Raw genomic sequence first — 13,131 nt, 5'->3', positions numbered from 1 at the left:
TCGTTCTCATACAACCCTTCGTGATACTACATCGATCTACCAATCGTGCTATCACACCAGCCCCGTCCATCGCACTCACTTATTCCCCGAGAACCAACTCTTAGGTCATCTAAGGATAACCTTCACAATTGTTAATACCTAAAAGCTTGTTAGTATTTATAAAGCTTTAGTAGATAATAATATAAAATAAGCTGAAGTTTTAATATAACTTAATTAATCAAATAAAGTTTATACTTATTGAAAGTTTTTTAATACAGATTCATATATATAAGAACAGAACGAAATCTAAATATAGTACTTAGTGCTTTAACTTTAGTAGGCCTTCTAGATTATATAATTTAAAAATTACGTACAGTACTTTATAAGATTATTAATATTTTATTTATATTAATATTAGTAACTAGCTGTTCTTCTTCTAACTAAACAAGCTTTACTAAATAACTTAACTATGCTAATATCTATTATAACTACTGTTTTTTATCTCTAACCTTTACTATCTACTTTTTAGTTGTATTTTTAAAGTTTTCTTAATCTATATATACACGGGTAATTAGTTAGCTAAAATAATAAAGTTAGATAGGACAAGAAAAGAAATAAAAACAAAAAGATTAATAGTTATAGAGTAGCTTTATATATAAGTATTTATAGAAATAGTTAATCTATATCTAAAAAGTTTAAAAAGACTTATATTATATATTATTTCTTTTAGCTATATAAGCGTTGATAAGATTACTATCTTTTACTAGCATAGGTTATTACCTCTAAACTCTTTTATTTAGAAATATTAATTAATTTTAGAAAGCATCTATTATAATATTATCTTTAGTAATAAAGTATAGTATTAAGTTATAATATTCAGTAATTCTTGCTCTTAAGCTCTTCTAGGCTTAACTTAAATAGGCTAAATAGCTGTATATAAGCTTGTACTTATTTATTAAGGTTACTCTTAAGGTAGTCTATACTAAAAATAACTTCATTCTTACTATATTAATAGGCAGCTATTAGCGTAGTAGCTGTAGTTATTATTGTTGTTATTATTATTATTATTAAGCTAACTGTAGGGCTTTCTATAACTAAGCGCTCTATACTTATAATATAGTTTTATATAATAACTTATAGTATATTAAAGATAGTAAAGATAAGTATAATAATAATACTTAAGGTATTAGAGTATAGAATTTAAGAGAAGAATATCTAAGTCTATATTTAAATATTTTCTAGAATTTAAATTCTATAGTTTAAAACTCTAGTTACTTACTATTAATTATAGTTACATCTAGTAAAACTATAGTCTACTTTTAACGTTAAGCTTTATAGTAATTACTTAGAGCTAAGAGCTTTGTAGTAGCTTTCTAAAGTTATATTGTATTTATAGCTTTAGTTATAATTTATAAAACTTCTAAATAAGTATTTATATAGCTATATATAGTAAAGCTAATTAAGTATTTTAGAACACACTTCTACTACAATATAACATAGTGTAGCTTAACAGCGTTATGTCTACGTTTTATTTCTAGCACGTTAATTAAATTAATAATATTTAGTAATCACTAATAACTTTTATAAACTATGATATTTAGAATAATTACTAGTAGTAAGTCTATGTATAAGTTTAGAATATAGTTAATATAGATTTCAAGCTTACTTTTAGGTATTTGTACTCCTAAGTATATAAAAGAGCAGTAAAGTTAAAGTATAAAAGAATCTAGCTTTAATATAATAATTACTAAAAGTAATAAAGATAAAGTATATAAATAGATACGTAAATAGTAGCTTAGCTTAGTTATAATAGTTTATGTCTATATAAATAAGTATAGATACTATTATAGATATAGTTATAGTAATAATAGTAATATTAAGCGCTAATAATTCTAAGAGTATAAGAATGTTCTATACTTCTAAGAGTTTACTTATTTAGTTTAGTACTATAATTACTTCTATAGAATAGTATAGTAATATTAGAATAATAAAGCTTTAGTTCTATAAAGTTCTTTTTTTTCAAGTTGTATAAACTTTGTAGAAGTTACTTTAAAGCTTTTTCTAAGTAGTTTTTATAGCTAATAATAATAATACAATATTAAAGCTTTTTACTAGTTAAGTATAATAAGATATAAATCTTATTCTTTACTAAAAGTTAAGTATACTTAGTTCTATAGTAATAATCTAAGTAGAACAAGCAACTAAATCTTAGTAATATAGCTAATTAATATAAAATATAGTTTTCTTAAGTATATTTTACTTAATACTAAAATAGTATTCTATAATTATCTATGCTAGTAACTTATAATATAACATTGTACTATAATCTAAAGAATATAATATAGAGCTTTAAGTTAAACTACTAAGACTACATTTTATCTAAAAAGAAAAAAGAAAATTCTTTCTTAGTATAAGTTTACTATAGATTATAAGTAAAGAGTAATATACTTAATATAGCTAAGATCTTAAAAGATAAAAGAATAGTAGTATACTTATAGAAGTAGAAGCTATTAGACGCTACAAGGAAAAGATTTATATAGAAAGAGTCTAACGTTCTAGTCTATATGTGTATCCATTATATTATATATACGTTTAATGTACTACCTAACTTAGAATGCCCACTGCTTGAGCCACTTGTCTACAACAAGTCGATCTATAGCCTTTCCCTCGCGTAAGGTAGAGCTAGCAGCCTCGGCTCTGCGTGTTTGTAGCGTAGGCAGTCCCATACCGTCCATCCCAAGACTTTCGTAGAAGTCCAGCAGCTTGAGTCCTGGTACACGTTCTGCGTTCTCCTTTGTTTGCGGTATGCGTGCCAGCTCGTCAACCCAGTCGCAGTACTCGACGACGTCCATGTCCACGTTGTTTTCTTTCCTGAAGTAGTCTCGGATGACAGGGTACAACTCATTCCATGTCGTTGTATGCGGATTGGCAAGGTGGTAGACCTGCGTAGACTCGGACTCGGAGTTCGTCGCATTGGCTATGTCAATGACCGTTCCTGCCGCAATGTCCATGGGAACCCAATCGACACGGTCCATGTTGCCCAAGGTACGCGGCAGCTTCTTCATCACCTTGCTTGTGTGCACGATAGTCGGCAGCCACTCGTGTCGGTTCCACGCGGCGCCACCTGCTTGCGTGCTTGGCCCGGCAAGTTGTCCAGCGCGCACAATGGCAGTCTTGATACCCAGACGATGAGACGCAGTGGCCAATATCTCTGCTGCGACATGCTTCGACTCGCCATAGCCTTGTGGTAGAGTTATTGTGCTGTCGAACAGCGTTGTATTGGATTCGGGAACACCAGAGTCATCTTGTGCGACGCTGCCCCAGCTGCCGACGCTCGCTATCGATGAGATGAAGATGATTGGTGTTTTGTACTGTGATTCAAGCGCAAAGTTGATGGCACGAGCAGTGCCGGCTATATGTGTGTTTTCGTACGACTCGAGTGAGAGGTTGAAGTCAACTGACCAAGCAGAGTGGATAAACGTAGTGGCGGTCAAAAGGAGATGCTTGTACGTGGCGTCTTGAAGGCCGAAATGATCAACACCAAAGTCTGTCTTGTAAAACACAGCCTTGTTGAAGTCAGCCATCGGGTGGTGATACTTGGTGAAAGACTCTTTCTGTCGTGTCTCGGCGTTGTCCGAACGGTTCAGGCAGTAAACTTTCTCAACATCTGGGTTTCGAAGCAGCTGCTCTAGAATGTGACTTCCAAGACTTCCTGTAGATCCTGTAAGGATGACAGTCTGTTTGGTAGGACGATTCGGTAGACCGTTCATGTTCTTCGGGCGTACCATGGTCCTGGTGTACTTCCTCACCATAGCACTGAGCTTCTCCTCTCGTGTCGGTGGCGGAGCATGCTGCACATTGGACTTGCTCGCGCTGTGCGACAGCGCCGCCGCTAACTGCTTGACGGTAGGGTTGCTGTAGACTGTCGAAGCGGTTACGCCAGCGCCACGAACAGCCTTATTGAGCGCATTAGTGAGAGCAAGAACATCAAGCGAATCAACACCAAGGCTGAAAACATCGACATCATCGGGCGTGTCGTTCTGGAAGGAGGGAAGAGCACGTGAGAACACCGCGTGGATCTTGCTTTCTAGTGCGACATCGCCATCAGCCTCCTGGTTGGGATCGCTGGAATACCCTTCATCAGCGTAAAGAGCTTCGATCTCGTCCTTGAACGCTGCAACAGTCTGAAGTCGAATGATAGAACCCTTTGCAGCGCGGATGAACGACTTCCCATCTTTCGCAACGGCGATCTTAGTCTGATAGATACGTGCATGAGCAGGTGCTTCGCGGTTTGCTTGCTCGACCATCGGCCAAATGTGATCGATCAATGCGGAAGGGTCTTGTGTGTTGGCCTGTGACCATTCTGGTTCTATGAGAAGACCAGCTTGGAATTTGCCCTGGCCGACAACGAGGGCACCCTTGACCCAAGGATGTGATTCGAGCAGCTTCTCCGACAGCACAGGGTTGAACTTCTCTCCGTTGCTCAGCACGATGATGTCATCTCGTCGCCCAGTGTACTTCCACAGATAAGGTTTTGACGGATGGTGTCTGAAAAGATCTTTGGTACGCCATTCTTGTATCGTGGGGAATGTATGGAAGATCGCCTGGTACTTCGTGTCTCTCGGTTTGATGATCAGCTCGAACAGGTCGTTCTCCGCGGGCTCCATAAAGACACCAGCGGCGGAGCTCCAATGAAAGTAGCTCCACTCTTCTGGTACGGATGGGACGATTGTAGGTATCAGCAAAGCTTCTGTGCTACCGATGACAGTCATTAAGTTCGTCACCCGACAAATTTTGTTGCCACTTTCTGAAGCAAGAGGCGCACCACCGAAGAAGACGGTCTCCAACATTCCCAGTGCTTCGATGCCCTGAGGTGTTGCTGAAATGTCCTCCAGGACAGATGGCGGAAAGATACCGGATGTAGGCTGCACGGCCTCGATCACATCCATGACCAAGCCCGCACTCAACATCTTTTCTGATGGCAGTCGGACTAACGTGCCCCGGTTCATAAGGGAACGCAGACCGACGATGATACCCATTGCATGGAAGAAGGGCACAGCGGCAAGCATTGGTCGTGTGTCTGCTAGGAACGGCTTGCTGACTTGTTCGACACCGTCTTCCGGCCCGAGTTGGGCTTGCTCGTACGCAGAGTTGAGGCCACCAACGGTCAAGTGGATTGGTTTGGGAAGACCTGTATTTCCCGTCAGTAAGAAGGATCGGTGTTGATGTTGGCAGTATCTCGTGGTAATTCTATACATACCTGTTGAACCTGAAGTGTGTAAGATCAAGCTGGGAGCCGTCACATCGCGACTATGTCTTCCCTTGTAGTGCTCGGCAGGAAGACTTGAATCAAGCAGCTCTGCCGTAGCGGGCGCTTGATAGACTTGTAGACTGGGTACTGCATCTTTAATAACCTCGACCTGCGGCATGGTCTCTACTGTGCTCAAGAAGATGGTACATGCTGTCTTCTCCACGAGTGATTTTTGTCCCTCGAGTGAGTTGCGCGGTGATGTGAATAATGGTACATAGCCTGTCTTCAGGGCTGCAGCTAGCACCACGAGGTATCTCAGGTCGTTCGCACTATTCCGGTCAGTCAGCATGTAACGTCGGAACATCATGATCTAGAAATATTGGCAACTCACCCCATATATCCGATAGTTTGGCCTGCTTGTTTCGCAACACCACATGTCTTCTCAATCCAACGCGACATGTTATTCACGGCGCGGGCAAAATCCGCATACGTAAAATGATGCCATCCTTCGTCGAGACTGGTGGTTGAGCGTGGGACAATAGCCCAAGTCGAATTCGAGGCGGACTCGGCTGCAGCGTCGATGTAGTCAGGTATCGCTGTTGCTTGTTGCTTTTGCTTTTGTATAGCTGCCATGTTGAGCAGAGCGCTTTACGGACTGGAAGTTGGTACAGTGTGTGGATACGAAAATTGCTTTTGGAAGTGGGCTTGAGAAATGCTGATGAGTACAAGATGCTGTGAAGTGCTCGGGTAGGCGTCGATTGGTGATTCAATTTCTTGAGGTCCTTTGGCGACTCCAGTGACTGGTTGTAAGAGTAGAAGGCTAAGTAGTGATTTGATTGTGATATCGTTTACTGGAGGGAAACGGCCTTCATATATCACGATCGGAGGTAACGCGTCAAATTGAACGGGTACGCCAGCGCAGACCCCAACCCTACAGCATGCCGTCATGTTTCATCGGAAGAGCGTACCATCGCCATGCCGATTCTTCTCCGAAGAACTTCGGTGGAGCATGAGGCATAAAAGTTGCGCAATGTGCTACAGTGGGCCAACTCGTACGAATCAACAGAGACAGCACAGCTGCTTGGTGTAAGCTGAACAATGTCAATTTGATTCTGATGCTCATGAAAGGTTCGCTTTCCGCGTAACTTAGAGAGCGTCATTACGCTGAAATAACGTCAGTTCTAGTGTTGAAAGTTGTGGTGTATGGATGACGCAGCCAAGCACATCCCTGTGCACATCACCTCGGCCGAGCGACATTTCTGGTTCTGGAAGCTGACCATTTTATATCCGACAATCGCAGCACCCACTAAAAGCAAGCGACAGATACACAAGCCTTGACAGGCGCGGCCCGCTCGGCGCCACGAAGCTTGGTTCGGGTCTTGAAGGGAACGAGGCTGGTTCTGCTTTGTTGTCCTTCAGGATAGCGGTGTGCTCCCAACGCTTACAGTGTCCTACCCGACCATTTGAGTGGATTCGCGATTATGCTCGCCACAATTTACAAAGTGATTACTGATATCAAGTAGGAAGGGTCAGGCGTATTACGACGCAGTATCAAAGTACACGGGTATCAAATATCGCCTTAAACACAGGATTCTCTATCACATCACGCGGCTGAGGGTGCGACCCTTGGCGTTTCCTTTTCCTTCTCTTTTGATCTCTGAGAACCTTTTCTCCGTCTCCGCTCCGGCTTGTAAACATCGTTGAAGTTTATGTTAACAGCCAGCATCTTCAGTTCACCGTCAGGCGAGTGTACTAGATCACCAAGCAAGATGCTGATTCTGGCTCGGAAGTCTTCCGTCAACTGACTTAAACGCTTTTGTAGTGCTGGCAAAACATCGTCCTCGGCCGAGCCTGTCATACCGATCTTGAGCAGAGGTGGTGGGAAAGGCGATTCATCCTGTCGAGATGCTGCGCGCGAATGCGATCGAGAAAAAGGGTCTGCAGACGAGCTGTCCTTCTCAGACAGACCCCAGCGACCTGCTGCTGTGCGGGTCTCGATCTTGGCCGCATGCTCCTGTCGGCGGGTGAACTCAGCGACAGAGAAGGAGTACAAGCCGTCTACTGCGTCTTTATATGCCAGCATCGTCTTCAATAGCTCGTGCAACTGACCAGTAAAGTCGATGCTTGAGCTTCCAAGGAGACCTTTCCGCGTGATGTTATTGAGGTAGATGGCATGAGCTTCGATCATGTCGTCCAGTGTGCTTTCCGGCTTGTTCAGCGCTCCCTGTAGATCAATCCACGATGATTCAATAACCTCAAAGAGAATGTAGTGCTGCAACTGGTTGACGAAATGAACCATCTCAGCCATTGCACAGCGCGCTTTCTTCCAATCTGATCCGACTTTATCAGCTACAGTACCGAGAACGCCACGAGCACCAGTCATGCACCGACGCCATGTTGAACCAAGAGCAAACTCGACACGCTTAACACGCCAGAGAAAGTTGAAGACTTTGAGGTATTGCTTGGAGCCAAACGGTGTGACGATGACATCAACGGGTGCATCGATCTTATATTCGAGGGTGAAGACATCCCATCCAATCTCCCCGTGCGACAGCTCCAGCATGCGTGAGTCGAGGCGGCGTAGTACGTCAGAAGTATCAAATTGAGCGTTCGAGTTTCTAACAGCGTGCTCGAGCTGAGCAGTGAGGGTGTGCCGATATTGTGTGTTGGCTGGCCGGTCAAGGTTGGATGACAGCGACTCCATCAGGACAGCGATGAAGTCGCCAGCGCCCAGTAGCATATACTGCTTCAGAGCCTGGAGATGATCAAAAAGCTTGAACTTGTTCGCCATCAGGTCGATTAGGCGGGCCATTGTGGTCTTGTAAGCATCGCCAATGGAGCGTTCGAGATTGGCTGTATCACCATACTGTAGTTCCTTTGAGGCTTCCTTGGAGTATTTGTCAACCCATGCTGCGTCTCCGCAACCATAGCGAATGAAGTTGAGGGTCTTGCCGATTAAGAAGACCTTCCTGGCGAAGTCGTCGGTTACGATTGTAGGGACCATCTTGTCGTTCAGTCTGTACTTGTCTTCCCAGACGCTCGTAGCACCTCCTTTCCCCTCGTTCCCATTGGCCTCGAGAATGTCATCCTCGCTCTGTTCAGAGACGAAGAACTCACCAAAGGGATCAGCAAGCTCGCCGTCGTAGACCCATTGGCGGAGCATATCGTAGAAGGGTCGAGTGACGTCCGAGAGGAGGCGCTCGGCGAAGCTCATAACGTACGGATCGCCGTGGTTGAGAGAGAAGGAATGAATGAGGGCTATTAGCTCGCCGCCCTTCTTGCTCTTCGATTCTTCCACCATCAAGCTCATCAGTCGCAAGCCCATGGTCGGTTCTCTTATCCAGATGACACATCGCTTGAGAGTGACACCGGCCTTGCTGACACCCTGTTGCGTTGGTGCGTCGCTCATTTGTGCTAGCGCTCTCTTGATTTGTCCCTCCAAGGTTGCAACAAGCCCCAAGTATGCTCTCAGCTCCTTGGCCAGAGCCGCGCGGAAGCTTTGCTCAATGAGACCGCCATCGTTTGCCTCGACGAATTCGGCTAGGCCTTTGTATAGTATGGCAGGCTCAGCAAGGGTATGCAACAGGCTGACAATGGGCACTGGGAGGGTCGGAGGGAGCTTGAGCGCTGTCGATAGAGGGAAGGTGAGGTTTGTGGACGAGTAGCCTTGGAGCGTGAAGGGCAGCTCTCTCAACAGGATCGGTTCTGAGGGTCCCGTCTCTGCCTTTTCTACGTGGCCTCCATTCGCCTGTTGCTGGTCCTTGGCGGTGTCGGGGCGCCTCTCTCTTCGCTTCTCTGGCTTCTCGACCATTGACGATGGGCGGGTGGATGTAGAGGCTTTGGGCGAGCCGGCGTTGACGGGCAGTTGGGTCAGGCCGGGCTTTGCAAAGGCATCTTGGAAGGCATGTGACGAGGCAGCGACGCTCTGGCGTTTGGAAGGCGTCGTGGGTTCGCGGGAAAAGCCACGCGGATCTTGGACGGGTCGTGGTTCTTGGGAGGCTTCGGCGTTGGGGGACAGGTTGTAGAGAAAGTACAGCATGCGCCATTTCTGGTCCAAGACGGTCTGTGTCTCTAGGCGTGCGAGGAGGTTGTGTAGACGGGCGCTCTTGCGCTGGTCGTTGAGAGGACCCGAGACTGTCGCGCATTAGCTGACAATGGTGCACACTTCAACATGCCCACATACCCTTGCGGTCAATCAGGCTTGCAATATGCTGCACATCAGGCACGAGTGAAGCATCTCCCGCCTCCGTCAGCGCGTCAATGGCAAAGTCGTAAGCGTCCTCAAAGCGCTGGTTTGCCGCTTCTTCGTCGTCATTAGCATCTTCTGGCACGATGCGGACCAGCAGCTCATTCAACGCGTGTTCGACGCGCTCGCGGTGGAGTGTTGCCATGTTGGCGCGCTGTTTATTCACGAATCCATTGGTGTTGACATCGGCGGGGTTGACGCACGTGCGCGTCGGCCAACATGTAGCCCACGCGTCATTCCTCCTCCGATACAGCACACCACATCACCATCGTCACTATCATTCAGAAACTAGAACTGCAGCTGAACATATACATGACGCAGAACGCTTTGAGTCATGGAGAGCACGGTTTCAATGTCTGCGACGTAGAACGAGTTCGCCTATTGTGCAAAATTACTTCCTAGCCTCAGTCACATTCGAACTGCTCAGCTTCAATCTGGACAAATCGACAGCATCGAGGAAGTTGAAGCCACTCCTCTGCTTCCTGAGAATTGTTTCTTACTTTCCGTTACCGCGTTGTATTCGTAATATCTTAATGTCTACTTCAATCATGGGAAAGCTCGGCCTCCAGTATGCATCTTTGAACACATATCAACACCTCTCTAAGCGTCCCTCAGCATACTAGCAACACCAGCCCAAGTTTCCAGAACAGTCGGCCTGATCTGGTTTGCCGGCAGCGAGAAGCCATAGGTACCCTTATCCCTCAGCTCATAGGTGTACGAGTAGGTAGCATTACCCTGCACATCAGTATAATCAGTCGAAGAGCCAGTGGTAGCATACAACGTCGAGCAGCTGGGACCAATGGTGTACGCAGTGCCGGAGACAGCGCGGATAGCCGACTGAGCACGGGTTGCAATGGAACGGTGCTGTGCGTCATTCTCGGCGCGTAGGCTGCAGTCGTAGCCGTAAGGCCACAGGATGTATTGACCGTAGGAGCTGGAGTTGGGGTTAGCGACCTGCTTCGGAGTTTCCGAAGATCAAGATAGTGAGGACTTACTGCACATCGAGGTAAAGGCGAATACCACGCGACGCCTTGAGCGAATCAATTTGCGCTTTGAGGCCACGGTTCTCGGGCGCGTCGCCAGCCGCTACACCCTTGTATGTCTCTGAGCAAGGGTTTGTGGAAGCTCCACCTGCTACTTCCCACTTGTATGGCCAGTTGCCTATGAAGGATGTCAGAGGCTTCAGTCAAGATTCTGTCGCAAGACTTACGGTTGATATCGCGACCAACACATGTGTTACCACTGACGGTCTGTCTGTTCTTGCGCCAAAGACGATCGGTCGTCTGGGAATAGACAAAACCGTCCGGGTTCACAATGGGTGTGATGTAGAAGTCGAACTTATCGACAAGCGACTTGATGCTCGCGTCTGAGCCGTATTTGGTAAGCAGTTGCCATGCAAAGTACCTGAGAGTCTAGAATCAGCATATAGATCTTGCACTGATTGTACGAACAAACTACATACTCGGTAGTCATGGAGGTGATCCACTCCCTTGCGTGAACATTGCCGTGAATGACGACAGCAGGCTTTGAGCCCTTTCCACCGCTACCCCAGATGTGGATACCAGTCAAGGCTCGTCCTTGAACAGAGGTGCCAACAGTGTAGATCTCGGACTGTCCAGTGTATCCGGCTTGCAGATCCCGAAGGAACTGAAGGTGGTCGGCATATGGGTGATAGGCTGTGAACCAAGTCTCACTGGGAACTGCGGATGGTCAATCGATGTCATCACAACTGCTTGGTCGTTACAAACCAGCGTAAACGCTCATCTCGCCTTCCTCTGCAAGAGCTGCGCCGACGTCCTCGTTCAGCACTTTGCTCTCAGCGACCAATGCAGTCAGGGCGTCGACATTCTCGGGCGAAACGACAACGTCTAATTCGGCGGACGTGCCGGGGTTAAGGACATGCGCAGCCAAGTTCTCGATTTCTCCCTTGACAGCATCAGTGCTAGACACGCGTAAGACCTTGAAGCCACTGTAATCGACCTTCTTGCCTGCCCTGGGGACGACAGTGCCAAGCGCCGTAGAAGAAAGAAGAAGTGCTGAAGTAAGGATGGTGGTCTTCATGATGGATGGTGGATGCGATGACTCCTGGGCAGTGCAGGATGGCATGGGGAAAGCACTTCCTTTTAAGCAATGTAGTAGTCATACCAGTCCATAACTGACCTTCCCATCCAGTATCTAGCACCACCGATACCTTCGTTCTTGTCATCCTCGAGTGTCGCATCGATTAGGCAGGTAGTCGCCCCATGTTCCCGGTCGATCTGCTGCAAGCACGGGAGATGTACGCTCGAAAGAGCCCAACGTAGATGATGCAAGCGCCGGAGATTAGTATGTGAAGGCTCTCGGAGGTCTACTCGAGAATCTGGACGGCGGATTAATATACTGAGCTACTTGGCATATTTTCTTGACGTCGTAGGCACACAAGCGTGATTGGTGCGGGCGGTTTTAGTCTGTCGCATTAGGCAGGTGCACGTTTCGGAGACTATGCTGGCTTGTCTTGGCTACTAGATAGGCCAAATACGGGGCTTGGATAGTGCCAGGTACGTGATCTCGTGGTGTTTGTTAGTAAGTTGACGTGCTCCAGTATGGTGAGTATCTGGTGCGAAGCGAACGTCTGGAATCGGAAGGAGGATGCATATTGAGCAGCCACAGTATGGTCTGCATGTGCCTCGACAACAACTTGTTTGGATATACGAGATGCAAGTGATACTATGGCGTTCTCTTAGGAACGTGGAACGCCCAACTCCCTCAACACGTTCGCATAGCCGACCCTAGACCATTTATCCACATGCTCTTTGCCGGTTACCCATACACTTCCCAGCATTCCTCCAGCATTCGCACTTGCTCCTTCTGTGGTACCTGCCCGACGTGGAACGACCACGAGACGATCAGCCCACATGACGACGTTGTGTGGAGGAGTATCATCTTCTTCAGTTTCCATAGATGACCGACACTGTGAGAGAAGCTTTTTGTACGCATCAACAACGGTTGAGGCTGAAGTGTCCTTGAACCCATGCTTGAACTCATGAACGAAGAATTGATAAGGTACCTTCTTGGACGAATCGTGAAGAGAGGAGATGATATAGTCGAAAGCATGTGGTGGCCCTTTCAAGCCCTGGAGATGCTTGTGCACCCTACTGCATCCACCTCTCTCCCCACAGTTGAAGATGACGTACATGTTTGGAAGCTTTCGCAAAACTTCAAGCATGACTGTAAAATCTTCTGCGTCAAGAGCCTCGTGTTGACGCTTGTACGAGTCCAAGGTCGTCATCAGTAACTGCGGCCTATCCACACAGAATAGGTTCAGTGCTAGGTCGTGCGTTCCGTTGATCTGCTTGATCATGATTCGCTCGTCCGGGCAAAACATGTCGCTTCCTGGACCCAATTTTCGCGATTGATTGAAGGCATGGTTGGTAGCACCCACTGTGTGAGGTTTTGTAGCTAGTGCTGGGCAGATGCGAAACTCCATCTTGACATGGCATGAGTACGGGTTCAGCTTCTCTGAGGATACTAGACTAGCTTACAGGGTACCCTTCATCTTCCACTTCGATCGACTCATAGGGCCCGTATAAAATGACATGTTCTGATGCAAGTTTGTCGAACGTTTTGATCAGGGCAGCCTCGGTTACGTCGTCCATATTGCAGGCCTGGTGAGATT

General features: G+C 46.2%; 4 protein-coding genes across 4 annotated transcripts; all 4 read right to left on the bottom strand.

Annotated features, from left to right (window-relative positions):
- Positions 1-2,588: 2,588 nt before the first annotated feature.
- Positions 2,589-5,626, bottom strand: J4E82_010722 (putative NRPS-like protein biosynthetic cluster; the record flags this gene model as incomplete). Its single annotated transcript, XM_051736933.1, has 3 exons — positions 2,589-5,170; positions 5,240-5,559; positions 5,622-5,626. 3 exons carry the CDS (start codon positions 5,624-5,626, stop codon positions 2,589-2,591), a joined length of 2,907 nt encoding a protein of 968 aa, XP_051583326.1.
- A 1,207-nt stretch (positions 5,627-6,833) lies between these two features.
- On the bottom strand, positions 6,834-9,621 carry J4E82_010721 (uncharacterized protein; the record flags this gene model as incomplete). Its single annotated transcript, XM_051736932.1, has 2 exons — positions 6,834-9,364; positions 9,414-9,621. 2 exons carry the CDS (start codon positions 9,619-9,621, stop codon positions 6,834-6,836), a joined length of 2,739 nt encoding a protein of 912 aa, XP_051583325.1.
- A 455-nt stretch (positions 9,622-10,076) lies between these two features.
- Positions 10,077-11,537, bottom strand: J4E82_010720 (uncharacterized protein; the record flags this gene model as incomplete). Its single annotated transcript, XM_051736931.1, has 5 exons — positions 10,077-10,410; positions 10,472-10,637; positions 10,687-10,880; positions 10,939-11,176; positions 11,225-11,537. The coding sequence occupies 5 exons, from the start codon at positions 11,535-11,537 to the stop codon at positions 10,077-10,079; spliced, it is 1,245 nt and encodes a 414-aa protein (XP_051583324.1).
- Positions 11,538-12,195: 658 nt separating this feature from the next.
- Positions 12,196-13,111, bottom strand: J4E82_010719 (uncharacterized protein; the record flags this gene model as incomplete). Its single annotated transcript, XM_051736930.1, has 2 exons — positions 12,196-12,942; positions 12,998-13,111. The coding sequence occupies 2 exons, from the start codon at positions 13,109-13,111 to the stop codon at positions 12,196-12,198; spliced, it is 861 nt and encodes a 286-aa protein (XP_051583323.1).
- Between the last annotated feature and the right edge of the window lie 20 nt (positions 13,112-13,131).

Source organism: Alternaria postmessia (assembly GCF_024291825.1).
Source record: "Alternaria postmessia strain BMP 2775 chromosome Unknown scaffold_139, whole genome shotgun sequence".
Lineage (NCBI taxonomy): Eukaryota > Fungi > Ascomycota > Dothideomycetes > Pleosporales > Pleosporaceae > Alternaria > Alternaria postmessia.
The sequence above is the reverse complement of the archived record's forward strand: the minus strand, read 5'-3'. Positions and strand labels throughout refer to the sequence as shown.